At 44.1% G+C, this 26474-nt stretch overlaps 1 protein-coding gene across 1 annotated transcript in view; it reads right to left on the reverse strand.

Moving 5' to 3' along the window:
• Window positions 1-26474, reverse strand: part of NOX3 (NADPH oxidase 3) — a 62522-nt gene that overhangs the window by 14259 nt on the left and 21789 nt on the right. The window contains exons 8-11 of the mRNA XM_025925661.2: window positions 24716-24808; window positions 21981-22234; window positions 14525-14684; window positions 1636-1782 (exon numbers count right to left, since the gene is read on the reverse strand). Coding sequence (XP_025781446.1) covers window positions 1636-1782; window positions 14525-14684; window positions 21981-22234; window positions 24716-24808 — 654 coding nt within the window. The remainder of the gene's footprint in view (window positions 1-1635; window positions 1783-14524; window positions 14685-21980; window positions 22235-24715; window positions 24809-26474) is intronic.

Genomic DNA, 26474 nt, shown 5'->3' on the forward strand with positions numbered 1-26474 from the left:
CAATTGGCTACTTCTAAAACAGCCTTTTGATTCCTCACTGACAGAATGCACCAATTATTTTTTCCTGGAATTTGAGCATCTAAAGAGTTTCAACATGTCACGACAAAAATTTAGGAACACGTCTATTTTAATTTACTTGTATTCAGAAAAAAAGTGTATCTTACAGCACACTTTTAGAGGAGGCAGAGATAGGACGGGGCAGAGTTGTATTGTCACAAAAATCAAACAGAACCTCAGTCTCAAGACTCCCAAATGACTGGAAATTCCTGGATGGACACTTGAAATCAATTCACTTTAGAAGCTGAAAGCAAGCACGGTACTTGAAAGTAAAAAACAAAGGCTGTGTCTGTACTTCATCAAATGGATCATTAGTCAAAAATCCCATTTGAATAAGGAAAATGTTTGTTTGGAAAACATAATTAACACTATTTAATTCATTAAGATGTTTTAGGCCTAGTTCCCAAGGAACCTGTCTTTCAAACTATCCCAGAGGAATAAATATTTAAGGCCTCCTGCAAATAAGACCCTAAAAACTCATTTAGCTACTGAATTTCAAGCTTGGTCTTACTGGAATTTCAGAATCAAATTTCACCAATCTCTTGTGGGGTCTGCATGTGTGTGTGTCAGTGTGTGTGTGACAGAGAGAGAGAGAGAGAGAGAGAGAGAGAGAGAGAAGGAGGGAGAGGGAGGGAGACAGACTGGGAGGCAGAGGGCAGGAGCGCCCAACACCCAGCCTCAGGAGCACATTCATTTGTAAATTTAGTGATTAATGCAAATCTTGGCTCAAACATACTTTCCTTAAAGTAAATATCAATCCAAGCAGCTATGGAAGTGCTGATTAGAACATAAAGTTTCATAAACCTAGGGATCACTTCATTGTTAGCTTCCATATTTGAGGAGTTAAAAAAAATTTAGAACTTAGTAGTTATCATTCAATATTACCAACACTGAAATACTACCCTAGTGTGATATTTTGATATACACTATTTTTGGGAAGCTCCACCTTAATATTTCATTAACACAATATGCTTCCAAACACCTGCCACAATAGAAGACCACCTTGATCTTAGGTGAATAAACATATGTGCACACGATTTCTAAGAATGCCTTAAGAAAAAGAAGTCTCTAGATAAATCATGTATTCATAATGATGATTTTCTGTAGACATTCACATACTTTACAATACAAAAGGTTGAATGTAAACACTTGCGAGTTTTTTCTATTTAACTCTGAATAGCTGAAAGCATAGAATTAGACCCAATCAGGAGCTGAACAAGACAATACAGTTAACCAATAATATGTGCTTTGATGTCCCTGAAATGACAAATGCAACTTTTGGTGACATAATTTTTCTTGGATTTCCACGCTTGGGATTATCTTCCATTAACTAACCTCTTTTCTAATCTGCTTGTCTATTCTTCAGCAAGTTAACTGTAGATTTTTCCATTGCTATTATTTGAATAACTCTTCTAATCTGGTTTTATTTTATCCTTCTTTCCTTTTTACGAACAGACAAATAAGTCTTTCATGCCACCAGATAACCATACAGCTCATTATTGACATGGTTTCTCTTCCCTTTGCTCTATTTTTAAATGACGTATGTAATATTGATCATTTTAAGAGTCTTATCAATACCTGATTTTCATCCCAGTTGGTAAGAAATATATGATAACTCAGAAAGTGAGCTTTCCCTCGCTCATTCATGAGTGTTTCCAGCGAGAGTAAGAGATCAGCAAACCATTCAAAAGCCCTTGGATCCCGGCAAATCCAGTAGAAATACACCTGTCAAGAGAGAAGACAAGAGAGTGGATCTGTCCCGCTCTTCATAATGTGCTGATAATCACAGACTGCTTTATCTCCATTAAATTATTTGAGCTCAAATGGGCACTTCTGCAAAATGACATGCTTCTCTCTGCCAGGGAACAGTCACACTGTGATTTCTTTTGAAAAAATTCACATTGTGTTTGAAAAAGTCCAGAGTGAATTCAGAGTCAGGAGTCTGTGGGCTGTTGCCAGTTTCACTGGATGAGGACCAATTCACCACATTCCTGGCTGTGCTTCTTTTCAGTGAGGTTAATAATCATAACTAGCTGGGCCTTTCACGGCTCCCCAAGGGGAATAAACCGTTAGACCAACCCCCTTCATCTTTACTCATGACCTAAGCTCGGGATTTGAACTCTCTTCTCCAGAGACCCCAAAGGCTTGTGCGCTAATCCACTTCCGCATCGTGACCTCCGGAGGGTGGAGATTATGGTAATTGCAGAAGGAAGCCACACGGGCCAGAAGTTTCCCCTCAGCCAGACATATCAGTGTCCAAGAAAGCTAGTGGGTGGTGGTAATAGTTTGTGTGTCAACTACTATAATGAAATTATGTCTAGGAACATTTTTTTTTTTAAACTCTCTGTGTTTAGCAAACGGCATGTGGCAAGGAGTATTATGGGTTTGCTGAAATAAAGGCTTAGTTTTTGTGCTTTGAGTTTTAGATAATTGTGCCTGGAAGAAACCACAGGAGAAAGATCTGCTAATTCTCCTGATTTTTCTCACAGCCCTGTTCCTGGCTACTCATTACTGTTTTCCTGCACCCCCCACCAAAGAGACATCTCTGTTACTTAACGAGATCTACCAGGGGGCTGGCCTTGACCTCCATCAGCAAACATCTCCTCTGATAGGTGGTGTTCCCTGCCTCCTCTCTCCACCAGCCAGCCTGCAAGCTCACAAACATGATGAAACTTATAGATGAGATTTAATGAACAGATCAAGTTCACGAGGAAACAGAAAAGATCACAGAATGTATTTCAAGGCTAAACATCTTGCCCATGTTCCCCAGGTTTGTTCAGGAATTTCTCATATGAAGTCAGTAAGAGCAAAAAAGCTAGAGGATAAGACCTTTTCTCTTAAGAATTAGAGCCCAGGGGCGCCTGGGTGGCTCAGCTGGTTAAGCGGCCGACTTCAGCTCAGGTCATGATCTCGTGGTCTGTGAGTTTGAGCCCTGCGTCGGGCTCTGTGCTGACAGCTCAGAGCCTGGAGCCTGTTTCAGATTCTGTGTCTCCCTCTCTCTGACCCTCCCCCGTTCATGCTCTGTCTCTCTCTGTCTCAAAAATAAATAAACGTTAAAAAAAAATTAAAAAAAAAAAAATTAGAGCCCAATATTTGTCAGACGGTACCACTACAGCTCCGATAATAATCTCTAAGTGCGGTAACCCCCCGACGGAGTGCCTGTTTCTTTGCAGTCGTAAATCTGAGCCATGGTTCCTTCCGGTGAGTGCCCCATGAACCCCCCCCCCCCCCACCGCCCCCAACACACAAGTACAGCGATTGTGTTCATTCACTCACTTGTTGACTCAACAAATGTGTCCTACATCTCTATGTCGAGACTCTTCTCGGCTCTGGCACTTTAAGAGCAAACAAAAGAGCAAAAATTTGCCATTCTCCTAGAGTTTGTGTTTAGATGCAGAAGACGACGATAAAGCACAACACAGAATACATCAGAGGGTGGTAAGTACTATGGAGAAACACAAGGTGGGCTGGAAAGGGCTGCGATACTACATCAGATGGTCAAGGGAAGGGGACATTTGAGCAAAGACATAAAGGAGGCAGGGGAATCACGGTACTGATGGAAGGAGCAAGGAGTGGGACCTCTGGGGAAGAGCCAGGGGGCTGGTGTGGCTGGAGTTGTGAAGGAGGGGAGGCAGCAAGAGATGAGGTCTGAGGGGGAGGCCGGGAAGCACAGATATGGGGCTTGGGGCCACCTTGACTTTGCGCGAGAGGGGAAAGCATGGGGGAGTGTCTAGCAGGTCTGAGGACGGATCATGAAGCAAGGGAGGCTGATTTGACATCCTGGGTTGGTGATGAATACTGCTATCCTCTTTCTTTTCACTTTGTGTAGTGCCTAATCTGAATTATTCTTTGAGGGGCAGTCGGGTGGCTCAGTCGGTTAAGGGTCCGCCTTTTGATTTTGGCTCAGGTCACAGTCTCACGAACCTGAGATTGAGCCCTGCGTTGGGCTCTGGGCTGACAGTGTGAAGTCTCCTTGGGATTCTCTCTCTCTCTCTCTCTCTCTCTCTCTCTCCCTCTGTCCCAGCCCCTCCCACACTTAGGAGCGCTCACTCTCAAAATAAATAAATAAACCTAGAAAAAGTAAATTATTCTTTGAAAACCTTAGCCTTCCTCTTTCCTTGCTTTGGTCGTGGCAGAACAGAAAACCTATTGATTGAATTTAATACCGTTCTTGCTTACGCACCTCCCCTTGCTTCCTGCTCTCAGTAGGTTGTTTTGCCCAGGAACATTCATGGTGGCATTCAGGTTAAAACAAACATCGTTGATTTATTCTCTATTATTTCCACTCCTTAAGGAACGTGCTTAGCATGCCTTCATGTAGGAAAAATACCCTGTTTACTTTTTTGAAAACCTGTCAATTTCAAATCCGGTCTCAATCATCCTTACTTGAAAAATGCCCACATCTGAGCTTCCTGCACACTCTGACCCTCATCCTTTCAAATAGAAATCATGCCTGTTCTTGCTTTCTTGTGGCTTAGCAGTGTGTCAGCGTTCTTAGGGCTTGCCGGGCCTTTTATACTTTTTACTTCCTTCTAATGGCTTTGTGTGTTTTTCCCTCTGTAATTGACTTACAGGTGACACAGGGCAGCTTTGGTGCAAGAGGCAATGTAGGAAAGCTGAATTCAGGCTCAGAAGTGCTTCAGGCAGAAAAAGAAGAGAAGAGACTTTGAACGGAGAAAGAGGCTATTTACTTTGATTCTCTTTCATCCTTCTAACGGTGAGGGATACTCACTGTGAAGGGACAGGATAGTTCGACTTCTGCATTTCGTCCAGTAGGAAGGACCCGGTCGCTGGTAGAACAAATATCCCAAACTACAGGCTACACCTCTGTGATCTTTCCCACACTCACCCCTCCTCAGTCTCCAAAAAAAAAAAAAACACCCCAAATCAGTTACCAGTCTAAAGCGTGGTTTCCAGAATTCTGTAGCTGGTATCGGGGCCCCAAATACTTAAGGCGACTTTAAAAAGTTTTGTTAAGTAGAAAGTCATCCTCAGGAGAGAGATGAAAGTTCAGGACTTTCACAGTAACAAAGTTATTGCTTTTACAGGACTCGTCGCACACATTTCTAGAGATATAATGGATCCGCAGACGTTTCGCGAGGCTACTCCGGCAGCCCACAATGGGTTTAGAGCGCTCTGTGTGCACGTGGCCTGTCACAAGCCTTCATGTCACATCATTCCTGGCACGAACCACCGTACCAGACTCAGCCACCCCCACCTCGGAGGGCCTGGGTCTGAGCGACACACAGAGCTGTATTCTCTTTCGAGCACCACCCACGCTCTCTGAAACTGGGCTCCTCTTCGAATTCTGCAGAATTGCATTGGACCAGGTCAAGGTACTCTGGGGTCAGAAGGAAATGGATCTGCGCCGCTTTTGGAGAAGCAATCTCAGAAAAAGAAATAAGAAAAGCTACCCGTCGACTTTCCCAGGGGGGTCCACTGGTGCCCCCCCGGTGAGAGGCTCCTATCTCACGGCCTGGAGAGTCATCTCTGAACACAGGCAGAGGATACCTCCACAGGTACAACCTCTATTTCTTCAGACCCCACATCGATTCCCCGAGGATGGAATGGGGCCAACAATTTTTTATTTATTTCCTCTTCAAAGAAGGAGATTGTACCTGAGGACAGAGTTTGATGATGTGGTGAGGCAGAGTAGTTGGACACTGTGAGCCTGTGAGTCCTCTAACCTGTTCTAGACTCCTGGCTTCACCATCCCCATGGTCGTAACTGGGGGCAGGTTATTTACTGTGAGCCTGGATGACCGAGTACATAAAATGGCAGAAAGCCCACCACCCTCTAGAACAACAACCTACGGGATTATGGTGAGGGTGAGAGTGCCTGTGGTCATGCAAGCACAGTGTGTAACACGTGCATTAAGTGCTCAGACCTGTCAGTTGCGACCCCTGTTCTCTTCTCTGTTGTTTGGAGGAGCTTCCAGAATGCATACCACATGTCTATATTAGAGAGAGCAAAGGGAATCATCGGCTTTACTTGGGGGGTCTGTGTTCCCATGGGTCACTTGTGAATTATAGAGGCGGTGATCACTGAGAAGAGGTGAAACCACGCTTTATCTCCAGCGCCAGTTTGTGAATATCAGCAGTGATTGTAGGATGTGGTCCAAAAAGAGGAACCCCTTCACCGGCCAAGTGCATTCCAGGCTCTGCGTGTGCAAAGCCCACAGGAGGCATTTTACGGAGTGCCAGCGTTGACCTTGACCTTGACCACGGCCTCCACCCAGGAGAAGGCCAGTGGGTTACACTGTGACCTCGCCTCCTTCCAGACAGCGCCCTCTGTTCCCCACTGTTATGAACTGGATGTTTGTGTTGTCTCCAAAAGTATAGGTTGAAACCCAATGTGATGGTATTTGGAGGTGGGGCCTTTGAGAGGAGGTTAGATTTCGGTGAGGTCATGAGAATGGGACCTCCAATGATGGGATTGGTGTCCTTCTTAGAAGAGGAAGAGACCAGAGCTCTCTCTGTCTCTGTCATGTGAGGACACAGCCAGAAGGTGGCCATCTGTAAGCCCAAGAGGCCTCCTCAGACCCCAATCATGTGGGCTTCCTGATCTCGGACTTCCAGCCTCAAGAACTGTGAAAAAAATAAACATCTGCTGTTTAAGCCACCCAGTCTATGGTATTTCTGTTATAGCATCCTGAACTATATGCTCAGGTACCCAGGAGGTACAAAATACAGGACCGTCGGGGCGCCTGGGTGGCTCCGTCCGACTTCAGCTCAGGTCATGATCTCATGGTCCATGAGTTCGAGCCCCGCGTCGGGCTCTGTGCTGACAGCTCGGAGCCTGGAGCCTGCTTCACATTTGTGTCTCCCTCTCTCTCTGCTCCTTCCCCATTCATGCTCTGTCTCTCTCTGAATCAAAAATAAATAAACATTAAAAAAATAAAAAAAAAAAAACAAAAACAAAATACAGGACCGTCAGAAACTCTAAACAACTAGGGTGACAGAGACTTGCCACTGAGGGAATCAGTACCATTTTCCAAAAAGAGAGTTTTTCTCTCCAAAGAGATAAAGACTGTGGCTGATTAGAAAACATAAATAAATGTTAGTTATCCTCAAAAAGTGGTAGCTATTATTGTCCCGGCTTTTATTTTGTTGTTGTTGTTGTCGTGAAGGTCCTCTGGATGAATATAATCGCAAACAAATTTTGAAGCAATATTTGTTCTTATTGAGAAACTTCCTTAATGTGGCTTCCATGTTCCGTTTTAAGGAAATATAATTACAGAATAATTTTTCTGATTAACCATTATAAGACGGAGGCCAGTCTTTGTCAACCATTTTTAGTCTCCAAGACTTTTTCTTTTTTTTAAAAAATTTTTTTTTAACATTTATTTTTGAGACAGAGAGAGACAGAGCATGAACGGGGTAGGGGCAGAGAGAGAGGGAGACACAGAATCGGAAGCAGGCTCCAGGCTCTGGGCCATCATCAGCCCAGAGCCCGACGCGGGGCTCGAACTCACGGACCGTGAGATCATGACCTGAGCTGAAGTCAGATGCTTAACCGACTGAGCCACCCAGGCGCCCCCAAGACTTTTTCTTTAAAAGATCTTTAACGTTAATTATCTCATGGCTATGCTACTGCTTTGCCCCGGGAGTGAGGACTCTCCTTGTTTGTGCCTCCATTTGTTCTCGTTACAGTTCATATGACTTGTTGGACAGCCAAAATGTTCATTAATAATAAGATCATTATATAAATTGTGAGCTATCCATACTTTGGGATGCTCTGAAGGCACTAAATAAAATGATAGTCAAATATCGGACAAAAGGCTAGTATCCAAAATCTATAAAGAGCTCACCAAACTCCACACCCGAAAAACAAATAACCCAGTGAAGAAATGGGCAGAAAACATGAATAGACACTTCTCTAAAGAAGACATCCGGATGGCCAACAGGCACATGAAAAGATGCTCAACGTCGCTCCTCATCAGGGAAATACAAATGAAAACCACACTCAGATATCACCTCACGCCAGTCAGAGCGGCCAAAATGAACACATCAGGAGACTATAGATGCTGGAGAGGATGTGCAGAAACGGGAACCCTCTTGCACTGTTGGTGGGAATGCAAATTGGTGCAGCCGCTCTGGAAAACAGTGTGGAGGTTCCTCAAAAAATTAAAAATAGACCTACCCTATGACCCAGCAATAGCACTGCTAGGAATTTACCCAAGGGATACAGGAGTACTGATGCATAGGGGCACTTGTACCTCAATGTTTATAGCAGCACTCTCAACAATAGCCAAATTATGGAAAGAGCCTAAATGTCCATCAACTGATGAATGGATAAAGAAATTGTGGTTTATATACACAATGGAATACTACGTGGCAATGAGAAAGAATGAAATATGGCCCTTTGTAGCAACGTGGATGGAACTGGAGAGTGTGATGCTAAGTGAAATAAGCCATACAGAGAAAGACAGATACCATATGTTTTCACTCTTATGTGGATCCTGAGAAACTTAACAGAAACCCATGGGGGAGGGGAAGGAAAAAAAAAAAAAAAGAGGTTAGAGTGGAAGAGAGCCAAAGCGTAAGAGACTCTTAAAAACTGAGAACAAACTGAGGGTTGATGGGGGGTGGGAGGGCGGGGAGGGTGGGTGACGGGTATTGAGGAGGGCGCCTTTTGGGATGAGCACTGGGTGTTGTATGGAAACCAATTTGACAATAAACTTCAGATATTGAAAAAAAATGATAGTCAATCACTAGGTATTGATGCTGAAGGCACGCTGAGCCATGTTATATAAAGGGAAAAAACAACAAAACAAAGTGCACATCTCTCTGTCTCTCCCTACCCACATCTCTGTTTACGTACGAATAAAATAACACCGTGATATGCACATGGGTGGGTGTGCGTGCGCAGATGCATGGAGAAGCAAGGGAATGAGACACACCCCCATGTTTAATGGTGAACCCCTTAGAGAACAAAGTGGTGGTGGTGGTTACTTTGGGGAGGAAGGCCAATGGAGGGAGATTTCTGACTGTTTTATTTGAATGTTTTACAAGGACATTATACTCTCGTATGGCTTGTGTGGTTAATAAACCACAATATCAAAACTATTAATACTAGTCACTATCCCACAGGGCAAGGGTGAGTCCTGATAGGGGACTGAAGTCTTTTGAGGCTGTCTAGGGAACGATGGGGGGGCACGGGTGTTTTCTGGAGAGGTAAACGTGGCCTCGTGTGTCCCAGTTCAATTTATTACAGCACTGTGAGTGGTTAGCAGAGGTGATCAATTCCAGGAGTGGCCAGAGCTCCAGTGTGAGGAAAAGGGAAAGCAAATAATTTCTCAAACTAAACAGATTAAATTAAGTGCATTTTTCATTCATTAGAAAAGAGAGCAGGCCCTCCTTTGTTTTATTAATATATTTAAGTAGAGTATGGATTTTTGCCTTTCTTGGCCGCCTTGCCTTGTTCCCACTGGCCCATGCTGTCTTTTTATTTGAATTATCTGTTTATTATATTAGGTTAAGAACCCAAGACCATCTTGCATGGGACACACTATAAATACCCATTATCATGGTTATGTATTATTGAGGCGATGAAGGAAGACAATTTATGAAGAAATGAGATTATCTCAGTTTTTTGGTAATCTATCTTATTATAGTCTGAAGATTACATATGCAGTTAAGAAAATGAACCAAATCTTCCAGTTGGCCGTTCTCTCAGCCCTGTCTACACGGCCGTGACATTAGGGGAACTAAAATGTATAAGCCAATATATCGATGCCCGCAATCCCCCCTTCCCCATTTGTACACACCTATTTCATTCATCATTTTGACAGTTTGCACAAGCAAACTGTCCTAATTTTTTTCAAAAGCTCTCTTCACAAATCGAGTGCGATGTGGAATTAATCATCCCGTTAGGCAGGCGTTGGAGGACATTCATTGCCAGGGGGTATTTACACGCCCAGCACTCAGCTTCCTTCAAGTTGTATCAGGGACTCCTCAACCACCCACACCTCCTCCCCTCATCCCGAAGATGTGTCCTGTGCGCATCTGCCTTCCACCAAGTGAAGTTTGACTCCTACTCCTGTGTTGAAAACACCTCTTTTCACATATTACAGCCTTTCCCCATTTCCTTCCCCCCTGGCAAGCCATCATTCTAACTTGCTGTTAACTTCGCCTTCTTGGGAAATTTCCTCCCAACCATTTCTCCCCCTCCTCCCCACCATCTTTAAAAATAAAAGATAGTTAGAAAGAAAATTTAAAACCCCGGCTTCAAATAGAAAATGCTACACACGATCCTAAAGAAGCAGCAGGCGTCCTATTGGCTATTCTCCTGCATTTAACTTAGAAGTGTTCTAGAATAACGTGGCAGAGGAGAAGGGTGAAGAGCTAACAGTTCGCAATGGTTAACAACCAACAAAACTTTCGGTTTTGTTAGTATTGTAGGCTTGCAACGTCAGGCTTGTATGTAAAAATGTATGCCTTTATGCCAACCGGTCTTTTATACAGGGAGGAGGAAATTGCATCTCACTGCAGTTAACCATCTAGGCTTAAAATTCCAGCTCAGAACCCCTAGGCTGCATTTTCCCCTTTCCTTACTACAGAAGAGAACAATCTGAAAACTCTAGTCCAGAGCTATACTTGTGAGGACGCTTGTTAGATAAATATGTACTGCTGTGCTCCCCTGCACTTAAAAATTATATAGATGCTGACAGTTTCATGGAAAGGGTATGTATATTTCAAAAACACGTAGGCGGTCCTGACAAATATTAGTTACATAAGCCTAATGATAGTTGTACTCAAACAAGCACAGAGTGGCTTTAAAACAGAAAAACTTCTTTAAACTTCTTCTGCTACATGTAGACTCTAACAAGGTGAATCTTAAGCATAATTTGCAGCCTAAACTTTCAATAGCATGAAATCTCACCTCTTGCATAAAAGAGCCTTGATGTGGAAATTGGAAACACACGGTCCGACCCTGATTCAGCGGTTAACCAGCTGGGGGACTTCAGACAAATCATTTCCTCATTTCCCAGTCTAAGTACAGACTCTGACCTTTCATGGTCATATGCAAAGCTGGGAAGTTAAGACCTCTCAAGTTATTTTGTGATTCTATGCTTTTAGCTTTCTTCTGCCATATACCATTATTCTGACCTTTATTTTTGGTGGACTATTGCCCCAATATTGCCCCCAGTTTCTGTAAGTTATAAAAACATCTTTTTTTATTTCCAATCCTTTGGCTTCTGTTTTTTTTTTTTTTTTTTGGTTTTTTTTGGGGGGTTTTTTTGGGATGGAGATCAATGTCCCTGTTTTATAGCTTTGTGGTAACTGCTTAACCCTCCCGCTGAAACAGCCTTGAGAAACCCCAAACACAGAGCCCAGAAATAACAATGAAATAGTGAAGGAGGAGGTGGTGTCAGGATTTTGTGGGTTCTTATAAAAATTTTTCCTATTTGTAGTAAAATAATTGAAATATATTATTTGAATTCTAACATTACTGAACAGATCGCTTTTTTGGTTAAATAAACATGACTTAATCTTCGTAAACTAGGATTTTATCAAAAATGGCATAGAAGCCATTTGTTCACTCGTTTTGGCATGGAGACATTTATTCACTACGTGATTTATTAAAAAATTATAGCGTGTGTGTGTGTGTGTGTGTGTGTGTGTGTTTGTGTATCTCATTATGCATATCCAAAGAAGCTGCACTCAAGGAGCTCAGAATCAGTTAGGGAAAATGAGATCCTTTGTGAACATGACATAAAAGCATAAGGCTAATGAATATTGAGAGAAGGGTGGGGTGCTCTAAGTCTGGTGTGAGGAAAGTGAGAGGCATGTCACATCTGTATCCAAGGGCCTGGCACGTAGTAGGTGCTGAATAGTTATTCACTGAGCGAATCAGTCAACGAAAGTCAGGCCCACCATCACCATCTTCATGTGAAATATAACATGACCTTTAGTGTTGGGAAAACCATGAAGGAAGAAGCTGCCTGTATGGGTGAGTTTTACTTGGGAGACAGCAAGAGGAGAGAGAAAGCTTAGGGGATTGAGAAATCCTCATAAACCATAACAAAGCATTGTTGTGAGGCCCAGATAAATAGAACAGTAGCTGATTTACTTGTTTTGTACCATAGACTGAATGTCTGAGTCCCCCCAAAATTCATATTTTGAAACCTAATCCCCAAAAGTGATAATATTGGGAAGTTGGGTATTTTGGAGGTGATGTGTTTATCCAGGAGGAACCAGGAATGAGACCAGTGCCCTTATGAAAAAGACTCCAGACTTCTAGACTTCTGTGTCTATTTTTTTCCTCACTGAGTCGAGAACTGCGAGACAACAAATCGGACTCTCGCTGATGAAAAAGGAAGAAAGGACTACAAAAAGCTCCCTCACCCCCTTCTGCCAGGGAAGCTATAGGCTAGAAGACCGCCATCTGTAAACCAGAAAGCAGGCTCTCATCAGACACCGCGTCAGCCAGTCCGTTGACCTTGAACTTCCCAGCAGCCGGAACTGTGAGAAATACGTTTCTGTTGGTATCGTGGGTTAAGAGCCCCAGCAGACTAAGACACTTTGTTGGAACTTACTGTGGCAGAGAGGAGAGGCGATGGGCTTTAGCAAAAGAAGAGTCTGGATTCGGACTCTCCTTCTACTATTTCCCAGCTCTCTGTGCTTTGGGTTCCTCAGGACTAAACTGAGGATGTCACTTATCTGAAAGGGCAATGATGACAATTTGATAATACAAGCTATCGTTCCTATTAGCTTTGTGATCAGCTTCGATTTTTCTCATCTGTAAATGGGAATAAAAATGATAAGTTCCTTCAAAAGATGATGTGAGATAGTATGTGTAAAACGCCTAACTTCCCATCTGCCAGGTAGTCAAGGCTTGATGGGTCTAAGCTATTAGTAGTAGAAGTGGTAATCGAGCCACATCTTTGGCAGTGATAATGAACTTTTATATCATTCTGTACACATTTACGTTACATTGTTCACACATTACATTATTTCTTTGTCTTCTTTGGTATTAAAACTCCCCGTTGGATATGGGCCCTTATTTCTCCATTTCGCAGATCAGGAAACCCAGTCAGAGAGGTGACTTGAGTCACTCAAGGTGATGCATTTAGTGAGGGTGGAGTGAGGCTGGGGCGGATCCTCTGGCCAGGAGTCCCACAGTCTGCCTATAACACAATGGCGGCAGTCATATCTACCATACGTTGGTGATGTCATGGAAAGAGCCAGATGGATCTAATCTGAATCCTGATTCTGCCTTTTACTACCCATGTATTTTTAGGGAACACACTTTGGTTTCTCTAACCTTCAGCTTCCTTATCTGGAAAACAAGCTTGGTATTATCTACTTTATAAAGTTGTTGGGAAGGTTATAACCATCAAATGAGAAAGTGTATGTCAAGCACCTGTCATTGGAAACTCACGAAATGATAGCTAGTTTTATTCTTATTTCTTAGTTGGGAAAGCCCCAACTTTAGAGCTCTACTAGTCTCATACTGCCCCAGTGCTTTGAAGAATGCTCTTGCTCAATAAATGCTAGGTGGAGAAGGTTTCCATGGCTAACTAAGCTTGACAAAAGTGGGTGAAACAAAACCGAATGAGGTTCTTTTCTATAGAACTTATTTAATAGGGCAAGAAATGATGTGAACCTCCTAGAATGAGATTTGTAGTACTTTAAGTTCTTATGACCACAGAGTTCTCTTTTGTGGGCCATATCATAAGACTAATGTTCATATCCAACTATGTTAGACAGACATGCTAATCAAATTAAGTGAGTTCCTTTGACAGGTGGGAAAGTGTAGCCAAAGTGTGAACCCGAGAAGTGACAGAATCAGGACCGGAACCGGGCTCGCCTAATATCCCGAGTCCTCCTGAATTGACACCCCTCGGCGTCAACGTGGGTCCCTTTCTCCTGCTGTTCTGGTGTCTACGGCTGGGCCTCGGAGGGTTAAAGTACGGACAGTCTCTGGGCAGGACAAAGGAAGGAAGGTAACCATGGAGGTGTCTAGTCACAGAACACATCAGACATGACAAAAGAGATTCTGAGCTTGGCGATATCAAGTAAGCAGGCCAGTGAGTTCCAACCGTGGCATTCTTGTTAAGGCTACGAGTGCACGAAAGGAAGATGTTGAATTGCATCCTGCAACCAGAGTATCAGGCCAAAGAGACTGAGGGAAAGGCCTCCTGTTAATATCACTAACTGTCGCCCAGTCACAGAGCCATTTGCAGCCTGTCCATATTTTACTGACATGAGCAATTACATGTCCTGTAATGGCAACGAAGCAATAAAATTTATGTCTTGTCATCTTTAACAAGATTAGACATAACCCTTCTCATAAATGTAATACCGAATGGAGATTTTTAAGAACATAAGTATAGTTAAGGATCCTTGAATTTATCCCTCATAGTTAATTAAAATCCTCCCCAGGAATTGGCAGATGATAGATAGAAGGATGTGGAACCTCTTAATCCACGTTAAGTGTGAACTAATGATTTTTTCCATACCTTGCTCAGCTTCAGCTGGGTGTGCGACTCACATCTGTACCATATGGATTTCAGGAGAGAGGCGAAGGGAGTCACCCCTATTCCTGCAGCAACGCACACGCTCACTGGGTAGTGAAACACGTCCGTCAGTGCGGTTCCAAACGGCCCGTCCACCGCCAGCCTGCAATCACAGAATGTGGCCTTGGTGACGTTCAGACGCGACGCTCTCGAAAACAAAGCCACCCTCAAGCACGGCTCTTTGCAAGATGTTTGTAACTGGGTGCAGGGGGGTTGGCTCTGAGCTTGAGAATGCCCTGTCTGGAGAGCCTAGACTTAACATGAGGAACTGGGGGCCTGGACTCGCGGGGGGACGACCAGACAGGCCAGCCCAGGTGCATTCATGGTAGGACAAAGCCTGACTTTTCTGGCTTGAGCCCACTCCTCTTCCCCGTGGCCGGCTCTTCTTACAATTTCTAGAAGCTTGTTTTGGCCCTGGTAGAAGAGGCCGTCTCTTCTCCTCGCCTCGCCTCGCCTCTCCTCTCCTCTCCCCTTCCCTCCCCTTCCCTCCTCTCCTTTCTTCCACCATCAAAGGAATAAAGCAGAAGGTGGTTTAGAAGCCTTATGTGTCCTTTTGCTATTCTTCTCCGTTTTCACTTATTCAGTCCCACATCTTAGTGCGTTCATATCATTTTCATCTAATAGAAGCCATTCATTTGGAATAAGCATAATTTTGAGATCATTTGTCAGGTATGTGGAACTTCTAAAACTTGTTGTTTCAGATTACGTGAGCTCAAAATCTGTGATGATCAGGCCGGGAACGGCACTGACGTTTTGTCTTTGCTTAGCAAGTTTTTCTTGGTAAGGATGAAGCATATTTATTGAATAAATACGATTGTCTTTAACATGGTCCGGAAGAGACTGGCCCCCGGATTCGACTCCATTTCTCAACACCAGTTCTCCACCTGGCTTTTCTTTCCTTCCCCAAAATACACAGTACCCCCCCTTCTGCCACAGGGCCTTTGCATGTGATAATCCAAGTAATCACTAGGAATCCTCGGTCCCGATTCCTCCTCTCTCCCTGTCTTGGTTCATAGTTACCCTTTCATTAGGTCTTCTCTCAATCATCATTTTCCTGGGGGAGCTTCGTGGATCCTTTGCACTAAGGCTAAATCCCCTCTTATATACTTTATAGCCCCATGTACCCCTCCTCTGTAGTCTGCATCACTGTTGTAGTTTTACAGTTCTTGGGGTGTGCGCGCGTGATTTGATTTGTGTCTCTCTTGATCACGAGACAACAAGTTCCCCGGAGGGAGGGGCCGGGTCTGTCCTTGCTCACCACTGCATCCCAACGCCTGGCATGCTCTGTGGCATGGAGCTGTTCAGTAACAATTTGTTGAATAAATTGTAAAGGGAATGTTTAAAATATTTCAGTCAGCAGAATGTATTAAATAACCTCAACTATTCCAAAAGCACACATTTACATATGAACAGAGATATGCTAATTAAAAGGCTTCTAAGTTATTCATAACCATTCCCTAAGGGGTGTCTGTAGAAGGCACCCGAGGTTGGCCCATTTGGGCTTACTTTGTGTTCATGAAAGTTCAATTGGGTTTTATTTTTAAATATTCCATATGCCAGACCTCCTAATAATTCAAATTAACTCTCTTCAAGTTAATCTTAATTAATAAGGCTTTATTACATATTGATTTATGGAAATGGAAGAATAAAAATAAAAGGTCATTAACCAGAAAGGGTTAGTATCTCAGCCCACTGTAGATTATTTTATAAATAATTAGGTAAGGGGAATTGAGAGAGAAAAAATGAAACTGTCCAAGGATTAGAATGTCTTACCGTTAATTGTTTTTATAATTAGTTGTATTTGGGACTTCTCTGACACTGATTTGAAAAGATAACAATTAAACCCAAAGAAGAATTGTGTCACACAATCCACAGAAATACACAATAGATAAATTTCCTCAGAATCAGAATTGTGCATCTAAGCTGGAAGAGGCAGGAGAAAATATTTGGTCCAACTGCCCTGATAATATAGATAATACAGTCATCCTTCCTTCCACCACCCCGACAGCTGATCGCATTCTGCTGTTAACTTGGCGGGGGGCGGAGGGGGGCAGTTGAAAGCAATAGACAGTTTTTCGCACGTGTCACCGACCTCTGTCTTCTGACCACACTCCCGAGAAACGCGCACCGGCTCTCTTCCCTTTCTTGTCTCAGGTCCTTCAACGGTTGATGGCAGCTATCGTGACGCCCTGATTGTTCTTTTCTGGACCAAAACGTCTCCATTTCTGGAGACCTCTCGCAATCCTGAATCGACTGTCTTTGCCCAAATTCTTTTTCGTCCAGTTCACCCAGCTACTTCCTCTTCCATCTGGATCCAGAGTTTAAGGATGCCGCTTGGAAAACGGCCCTTTCCGGCATCCACGCCGTGCAGTTCCTTGTTGCTCTGGTCCGCAGCACACCCACCCGCCTCATCGACCTCCACCCTCGACTCTCTGAACCCATGGCCTTTGCTCATAGACACGTCCTCCCTGTGGTCATTGCTGTCACGGACATCTCTGCGGTCGGTGACCTTTCATGGTTTGCTAATAATAACAGCCAGCCTTTTTTTTTTTTTTCTCCACTATGCGTCATGTTAAGGGCTTTTAAAGGACTGTCACCTTTAAACCTAAACAAACTCTTAGGTACTACGATTATCATCTTTATTTTACAGACGGGGAAACTGAGGCACACAGTGACATGTACTCTCTAGGAGCACATGCAAAACTGGGCTTTGAACCCAGGCTGTCAGAACTGAAATCCTTGGCTCTAGGAAGCAGGTTAGTCACTGAACTCTCTAGCATCAACTCTGAGAACTTCCTCCATTTTACCTCAGAAGGCAAAGTGCTTTAAAATATCTCCCATCCTCTTCCCTTTTCCTGGGCACAGAATAGAGAAGTTTTCCAGCTCTCTGTCTAGGTTTGCTTCTTGCCTGGGCCTCACAGATTCCTCGGGCTGGTTTAAATCCTTTCTGGGGATGCCTGGGTGGCTCAGTCGGTTGAGCGACCGACTTCGGCTCAGGTCATGATCTCGCGGTTCGTGGGTTTGAGCCCCGCGTCGGGCTCTGTGCTGACGGCTCAGAGCCTGGAGCCTGCTTCGGATCCTGTGTCTCCCTCTCTCTCTGCCCCTCCCCCGCTCATGCTCTGCCTCTCTCTCTCTCAAAAATAAATAAACATTAAAAAAATTTTTTTAAAATGTAACGATCAGGTCATGATCTCACAGTTCATGGGTTCCGGCCCCAAGTGGGCTCCATGCTGACAGTGCAGAGCCTGCTTGGGATCCTCTCTCTTTACCTCTCTCTCTCTATCAGTTCCCCACTTTCATTCTCAGTCTCTCTCTCTCTCTCTCTCCCTCTCTCTCAAAATAAATACATAAACAAACTTAAAAAAATCCTTTCTGGGTCCAAAGCAGTGAAAAATTATACTTCTCCCTCCCATGTGTTTGATTCAATTCAAAGACAAAATAACGTTAATAGATAAAATGGAACAAGGAAATCCAGTAAAATTCTGATTCTTCATATATTGAAGAGTTAGACAAATATGCCTACACGTGTACAGAGGCAGAGATCAGTGAGTTTAACAAATGAAGGGAAACTGCACTGTTTCCAACAACTCGTTTTCAGTCCTTCAATAAATATTCACTGAGTACCAACTAAGAGTTAGGGCCTATTCTAGGCACTGAACGCAACAAAGTGAGCCAAATGGATAATGTCCCTTTTCTTATGGAACTTTCATTCTAGTGTGGGAAGATACCTGGTAAACAGATAAAGGAGCAGATATTTCGTGTGTCAGGTGGTGTTAAGTACCATGCAGAAGAATGAAGCAGGGCACGGGAAGAAGTGGTTATTGAGCTTCAGTTGGGGGTCATTGTCTCAGACGGGGCAGGAAGGAAACACCTCACTAGGAGACATTTGAATAAATGCCTGGGGAAGTAAGGGAGCAGCCAAGCAGAGATCTGGGGAAGAGTGCTCCAGATGGAGGGGATAGAAGTGGTAAAGGTGATCAGAAGAGAAAAACAAGAAGGAAGCCTGGAAGAACGGCTGAGTGCAAGGTGGTGGTGGTGGGGGGGGGGGGGGAAGGCAGGAGGTGGGGCAGAGAAGCCCAGGGAGACCTGGGGGGGGAGTGGGGGAGAGGACATATCATGTTGGGCCTTGAGCTGACGATGCACTCCACAGATAGAAGGCATATTGACTACCGAGAAACGTGACTGAGTTCTTGTTGGGGTATTGGCTGAAATGCCAGCTGGTGGGCGAAAGGGAAGGTTGGTTGATAGACCAGACAACTGTATACACTGACAGCAGAGACCAGGCTAGAGACAGGATGAAAGCACTGATCTGGGCAACACCAAAAGGAGGGCAGGGACGTTCTGTGTGTCTAGTTTTACTCCCGATTTTAGGCCTTTGCACTGCATTCTGAATCTTAGAATTCTGCTACATTGCTTCCTTTCCATGATTAAAAAAGAGAAGGTCTTAAATGAAGTAGTAGTTAGGTACTGTCAGCTGATTTGTCTCCAGAGATGATGCTTATACAGTCAAGCCTTGGATGGCGAGTAACTCGTTGGGTGAGTGTTCCACAAGACACGCAAACATTTCTAGTTTGATAAACTCGTGATGTCTTGCTGTATGAGCAGTATGTGACGCTGCATGTCACATGATCACAACTGAGCTAATAGGTCTTGTGTGTGTCTCTCTCTCTCTTCACAATGATTTTGGGTGATCGTCTCCCATGCTCAGGTGCTCGGTCTCAGGCTGTGGTGTTTGGCAGAAATCCTTGATGTTTCAGAACATTGGACAGTGCCCACAACTGGCACTGGGGTATTTTTTGTCACTTCGGAGTCCCTATGGACAGTCCTTTGCTTTTCCATGCCTGAGTAAGCTTAGGAACACTTTGCTTCATTGTAGGTCATTGGATAGGTTCTTTGTTAAAGTTGCGTGAAAAGAAAAAGATCCCATTGAGCCAACAGATAGCAGTGATTCTGTTAGTGATAGTGAAAGTCGTCCTACACAACCACCCTCCTCTCTCTTGTCTCCCTCACACCAGCCACGGAGGTTTTCAAAGGTACGTACAGGTTAATCTGTTTATTATTTTTTTTAATATTGTGTGTTTTCTTTGTTATTTCGTATTATATTACAGTATCGGAATCATTTTTACATGAATATTTTTGGGTTGTGGAACCCAAATAATTGGGTTGGGTTTCCATCATTTCTTATGGGAAATTCGCTTTGATATACCCGTGCTTTGGATTATAAGCATGTCCCGGAACGAATTGTGCTCGCAGACCGAGGTTTTACCGTACTTGGTTTGTTATCACACCATTCTTCAGTTCCAGGCTTTGAAATGAAGGCATGTGACTCTTCCTACCTAGTGAACGTGACCAAGCCCAGTGCTACACGGTTACAGTTCAGTGTCTCATGGGGAGGGGGGAAGAGGGACGATTGGCTAAATAGGTCCTGAGCCTTATGTTTATTCGAGTGCCTAGTTTGCCACCTGTAAATATTTGTTAAAATAAATGAGCTGAAGCATCCCTATTGGGTCCGGGTATTCGTTAATTTCTTCATTACATATTTACTATGTACCCAATACATATCAGACACTGTGCCAGGCCCCGGACATATAGGCAGGGACAGACAATGCCCTGCCCTCCGAAAGTCCAATCCTAAGTGCGTCCTGACAGCATTCGCCACCTAGTTTCTTACGTCGGTGGCTACTGCCTGGTAGTTCCTGACACCATTCAAGGATGGCGGAGGCAGGAATCTCTCTTTCTCTTTTTTTTTCTTTTTTTTAATTTTAAAAATTTCTTTAATGTTTATTTATCTTTGAGACAGAGAGAGAGAGAGAGCAGGGGAGGGGCAGAGAGAGGGGGAGACACAGAATCCGAAGCACGCTCCAGGCTCCGAGCTGCCGGCACAGAGCCTGACGCCGGGCTCGAACTCACAAGCCATGAGATGACGGCCTGAGCTGAAGTCAGACACTTGACCTATTGAACTACCCAGGCGCCCTGAGAAGAGGGAATCTTTTGATGCATCTTTTGAAATGTCAAATTCTTCCAACCGTTTTTCTCCACATTTTTTGTGTGTGTCCGTGTTTTTCGGGGGCCTTGAACGTGGGTTTTGCCTGCTTATTGGGTAATCCAGCTGTAAGAGTGGGAATCGACTTTAAGCCATTGTTTGCTAACAGAGGCCAAGGCCTGGTAATTTACGGTGGGACTTCGGTCTGGTGCCCAGGCCTGTCTGAATAGGCTGTCATTGTGGGTTGAATTGTGTCTCCCAGCTGATATGTTGAAGTTCTAACCTTGGTGCCTTAGAACGTGACCTTATTTGGAAACAGGGTTGTTGCAGATGTAATTAATCAAGTTAAGATGAGGTCATACAGGAGGAGGGTGGGCCCTTCATCCGATATGACCAGGATTTATAAGAAGAGGCCACGGAGACACAGTCACGGAGGGAAGAACACCGTGTGACGACAAAGGCTGGAGGCTGCGAGCCAAGGAATACCGTGCATTGCTGGCAAACCCCCAGAGGCCGGGAGGAGGCAAGGGAAGATTCTTCCCGAAGGGTTTCAGACGGAGCTCAGCCCTGCTGTCACTTAGATTCAGCCCCAGAGCCCCGAGAACTGGGAGAGAATGAGTTTCTGTTTTTTAGGCCACCCGGTTTGTGTTCCTTTGTTACCACAACCCTAGGAAATGAGTCCACGTGCTACTGGTGTTCTTTACCCTTCTCAGACCCCGCCCCCCGTGCATCTCCCTTGCAGCACAACGAGCTCCTCTGCGTGCAGGTTGATATTGATTCCATCGGCCCCCACGGGGTCCTAGAAAATGGAGGCAGCTCCTGGGCATCTCCGTATTTCTGACACACGGTGGAGGTTAATTGACACTTGTTGTATACACACATGCAGGACTGACTGAATGAAGGGGCACAACTACCTTTCTTGACTCTCAGATCACTTTGTCCTTCTATGAACTTCCATCTGTAATTGTTTAGCACCTTCTCCAGTGGATGGGGCCCACCGGATTCATTCTGACCTTGAAGTGTCCTTCTTATGAAGACCAAAATGGCAAATATAATTTAAAGACCTCCGACTGTAAGAGCAGAAAAGTTCACAGGGCTTTCTTACTCATCACAGGCTGCATATAATTAGCCAAGAGTGGTTTTGGAGCTGAGGAAGCAAAATGCTCCTTCTTCCTGGATCGCTGCCTGCCTTTGTTGAACTTTTTTTTTTTTTTTTTTTTTAAAGAAATGTACTTGCCTCTACTGGGAATCTACTAAATAAAACTTTTTATATAGGTTCCCAAAGTTAAAAAATGGGTTAAAACTTGCCCTTCTAGAATAAAGATATTGCTGGGTTTGGTAAGCACGTCGATGCACTAAAATGCCTTATTTGTTCTACAATTCTAACTTGTGTGTAAAAAAGAAACGGGCTCTGACCTTGGCAAGCTCCAGGACTCCTTCCGGGCCTGTCCTCCTGCCCCAAAGGCCTTACACAGAGCTTCCGTCCAGTCTCCTGCTACCCGGATGTGCACACTGAAGAAGTTCTCCTGAGGGGCCGACGTGAGGGTGAAGGGGTGCCATTCCAGCCACGATATGGACGGGCACTGTATCAAGACGTATTGCCCTGGCGCCATTTTAAAGTTTCGCTTTTTCATGTGAAGTTCTAGAACTCCAGATGGGTGGCTCACCACCTAAATCAGAGCAAGAGAATCATTTGTTTTTTCTTACCCCCTCAGGTTAAAGAAGAAGAGACTGGCTTTTGCTCCATCAGACGTTTTTAAATTTTGAAATCAGCTCTTTTGAGGTATAATGTACATATACCATTTGCCATCAACTTCCAAGGATCTTGGCCATCCCTTTCATATCTGGCTGGGCAACTCTAACAAGCGTGACGATCGTCTCCTTCGGGGTGCTGTGGGAGATGTGGGTAGCTGCACCCCGGTGCCATGTCGTGTCTGGCCTGTGACTTTAGGTCTCAAATGGCCAAGCTCTGGGTAGCACAGCTGAGCAGGACCAAGAGAATAGAAGCTAGCCTATCGGCCATTGCACTTAATTATGCATTCTTAAAATACTTACAGAATTCTTAAAATACAGAATTATCTCCATGTTTTTAAAATGTAGGTCTGAGTTTGTTACTGTTTTCAACAATTTGTACATTTTCTCAATCTCTGGTTCATTAACCCTGTGATTTTTTTCTTTCTTTTCAAAAAAATGTTTTTGATGTTTATTTTTGAGATGTAGGGAGACAGGGCATGAGTGGGGGAGGGGCAGAGAGAGCGGGAGATGCAGAATACGAAGCAGGCTCCAGGCTCCGAGCTGTCGCATAGAACCTGACACAGGGCTCAAACTGGTCAACCACGAGATCATGACCTGAGCCGAAGTCGGACTCTTAATTGACTGAGCCACCCAGGTGCCCCAACCCTGTGAGTTTTTTCATTCTAGGTGGAAACCAATCTTCAAATTCACTGTGAAATGTTTTGTTTTGTTTTAGTTGGGTCTTTTCCAATGTCCTGCTTAGGCTCTGAGTTTTAGGTGGACTCCTCTTACTGCTTTTTTTTTTTTTTTTTTAAGTTTATTTATTTATTCTGTGAGAGAAAGGCAGAGAGAGAATCCCAAGCAGGCTCCTCACTGTCAGTGACAATCCCGACATGGGGCTTGAACTCACAAACCATGAAATCATGACCCCATCCAAAACCAAGAGTCCAATGCTTAACCTACTGAGCCACCCAGGCGCCCCTCTTAATCACTTTTTTAAGAGCCTTGCAGGGCACCTGGGTGGCTCAGTTGGTGAAGCGTCTGACTCTTGGTTTTGGTTCAGGTCATGATCTCATGGTTTGTGAGTTGAGCCCCACATTGGGTTCTGTGCTGACAGATTGGAGCCTGTTTGGGATTCTCAATCTCTCTACCTCTCTCTCTCTTTCTCTCTCAGAATAAATAAATAAACTTAAACAACAACAAAAAAGAGCTTTGCAACTTGGTGCTTACCGGAAGGAAAGAACTAATTTCCCTTCCTCGATTTCCATCGTTTTCTGAAAAAACAAACAAACAAACAAACAAACAAACAAACAATCTCTCTAGGCCCCCATGGCCCCTTTTGTGTCAGGAGGTGGTGGGAACAAAATCAAACGTCTAGATCCTGTGACAGGATTTTTCCATTCGGAAGAGAATCTCACAGCATTTTAATCATTAGTTCTGTTTCCCATCTCCCTACTGATATTTGTTCTGATTCTGCTGTTAAATTGTCTCCCTAGTAACGGCTCTAGTGGATTTCCAGAAGTTTTACTGTCTGGCTTTTGACGTAGCCTGATATCCTTTGGTGCTTAACTTAAAAGCAGCAACATGGAAAGAGCTTAAAACAGAAATATGAAGCAATTTCTATGCATCTGTTTTCATGAAGACAGTTAAGGAGATAGAGTACTCTGTTAATATTGTATTAGCAATATAGGTTTGGTGAGCACAGCATTTCTTCTTGGAGGTTTAAAACCTCCGGGGGTTTTACCGGAGTAAGTACCGGGGGCAGGGTACTTGGTACTATTCAGTCTCCCAGACAGGTACCTAGTCTAGGTACTCACATCTTCCTCCAGCACATGGTAAAACTTGGAGAGCTGTGCGGAGGGGTGCAAATTTGCAAAAAATCCCAGAGCCCTCACTCACTAGGTGGGGCTCCGTGTCATACTTCCACTCTGAACCTGAGGGTGATTGTTCCCCGATCTTCCGCCAGTAGCCCCAAGTGGGAGTGTGTGCCCTTGAAAATGTAGTTCTATTATTTGTGTGCTTGCAAAATCCCCGACTTCGTGTGCTGAAGGAAGTGATTGTACTGGAAGTTACCATGACCAATGTAAAGCTTAGTCCTCCTGCCCGTCCTCACCCCCCCACCCCCCGAAACAAGTCCCCTAGTGAGAAACGGAAAGAAAGAGAAAAAGAGATGACTTCTATGCTGCACCGTAAACCTTTATCAGAATTCTGTGTACCAGTCTGGAGCCCTGATCCCTGTCCTCAGTAAAATTAGTCACACTAAAAGATGCGCAGGATACGAGCAATTATTAGAACAGAAGATGGGCCTCTAAATTACAGACAGTTCTGCAATAAAAATGGCAAATTAAAACCTTGGGCTAATAAAAAATTTCCATCTACACTCAGGCTTTTATTCAGACATAAAGCTACATGCATACCTTGGTAATGACAACTTCTTGTCGAAACCGCCAGAACCTAATTATTCTTTCACACGTGTATAAGACCACAGGGCCTAAAACCCATTTCCAAGCCTGCAGAGAGTAGCAGAGAGAGAGAGAGAGAGAGAGAGAGAAGAAAAGGAAATGAAAATAGAATCCAGATATTTTCAATTTGAACGAAATCAATACATAACATGATGGGATTCAGACATTTTCCTTTAACTTTGGGCCAGTTATCAACGATAAAGATATCTCCTTGTATTAAATACTATAACATTCAATTATTCCTTGAAGTGTACAAGCTTATTTAAGAGATTAAACTCTTCTGTATTGGTTTTTATGCTTACTTGATCAATGATGCCTTTATGTAATTAGAAATAATTGAATTTGCAAAGAAATAGGAAAGCAGATTGATGTTTACGTTACATATGATAGGGTCATAAATGCTCCCAACTCAGCCAAAGTCAAAGGCTTACAAAGCGATATTCGTGCGCCAACAAAGGACATGGGAAATTAAATAAAAGCATTTTGAGGGGCGCCTGGGTGGCGCAGTCGGTTGAGCGTCCGACTTCAGCCAGGTCACGATCTCGTGGTCCGTAAGTTCGAGCCCCGCGTCAGGCTCTGGGCTGATGGCTCAGAGCCTGGAGCCTGTTTCCGATTCTGTGTCTCCCTCTCTCTCTGCCCCTCCCCCGTTCATGCTCTGTCTTTCTCTGTCCCAAAAATAAATAAATGTTGAAAAAAAAATTTAAAAAAAAAAAGCATTTTGAGCAGTCATTTTGGGGGGGCCAGCAGTGCGTCACAACGTGGGGGTCTGCCTGAAGGAGCCCCCAAATCCACAACCGTATCCACACACACCCACAGAGGCATGCATATCCAGTGTTATCAGGAATAAAACATAAAAGGAGTGTCTCAGAACTTTAAATCGAGATTTACAGAATCAGAACACAATCCACCACCATCTTCTTGGCAGTTGAGACAGTGAACATTTTAATTCTTAATAAATCCCATCCTATGTCAACCTCTTATGAGAATCATGTGCATTATTAACGATCGGTTTGCCAGCAGGCTAGTCTTGTACCAGTGGGTGTGTATAACGTACGGCGTCCTCCTCCCTTGGAAGGGACGTAACTTAAAATGGCGGAAGACTTATACTAGGTCGGGGACCAAACAACCCCACGAGGCATATGGTTATTCTCTGTGTTTGACGCAAGAGCAAACTGAGGTCCGGCAAGATCAAACAGATTTTCCGGGGTCGCAAAGGCAATTAGGTGCACCAGAAAAACCTGACCCCAGAGGGGTCTGACCGCCTGGCCTGTGTACTTGCCGTGTAATCATGCCTCTTTCTGTCTAATGCTGGCGTTGGTACTGACCCTTGTTTTACCAAACATTAGAGGCTCAGTCTTCATTGAATTTGAGGGTGTCAAGAGTTCTTTGAAGTCTAGTCCAATTCTTCATCTAAAGAAGAAAAAACCCCGAGGTTGTGGGAATGGGTAGAATTGCCTGAGGAGATAGAACTGGATCCTGGGGAGCCAGGACTGGAACTCAAGTCTTTCCTAATTCCCCTAAATTCCCTGCTTGGGATTCTAAATGCACCGCCACCTTCCTCCTAGCACACGGCCTTGGGAGTGGGAAGGATGTCTCACTCTTTTGAACTCAGGTTCGCTAGACCCTCTCTGGCTGACTCGCCGTCTTTGTTGATCATTACTCTCTTACCCGTTACCCTGCTCTGTTGCGTTGACAGGTCACAAGCCCTTCAGTG

Source organism: Puma concolor, chromosome B2, assembly GCF_028749965.1.
Source record: "Puma concolor isolate L17-30 chromosome B2, mPumCon1.1.hap2, whole genome shotgun sequence".
In the NCBI taxonomy this organism is placed as follows: domain Eukaryota; kingdom Metazoa; phylum Chordata; class Mammalia; order Carnivora; family Felidae; genus Puma; species Puma concolor.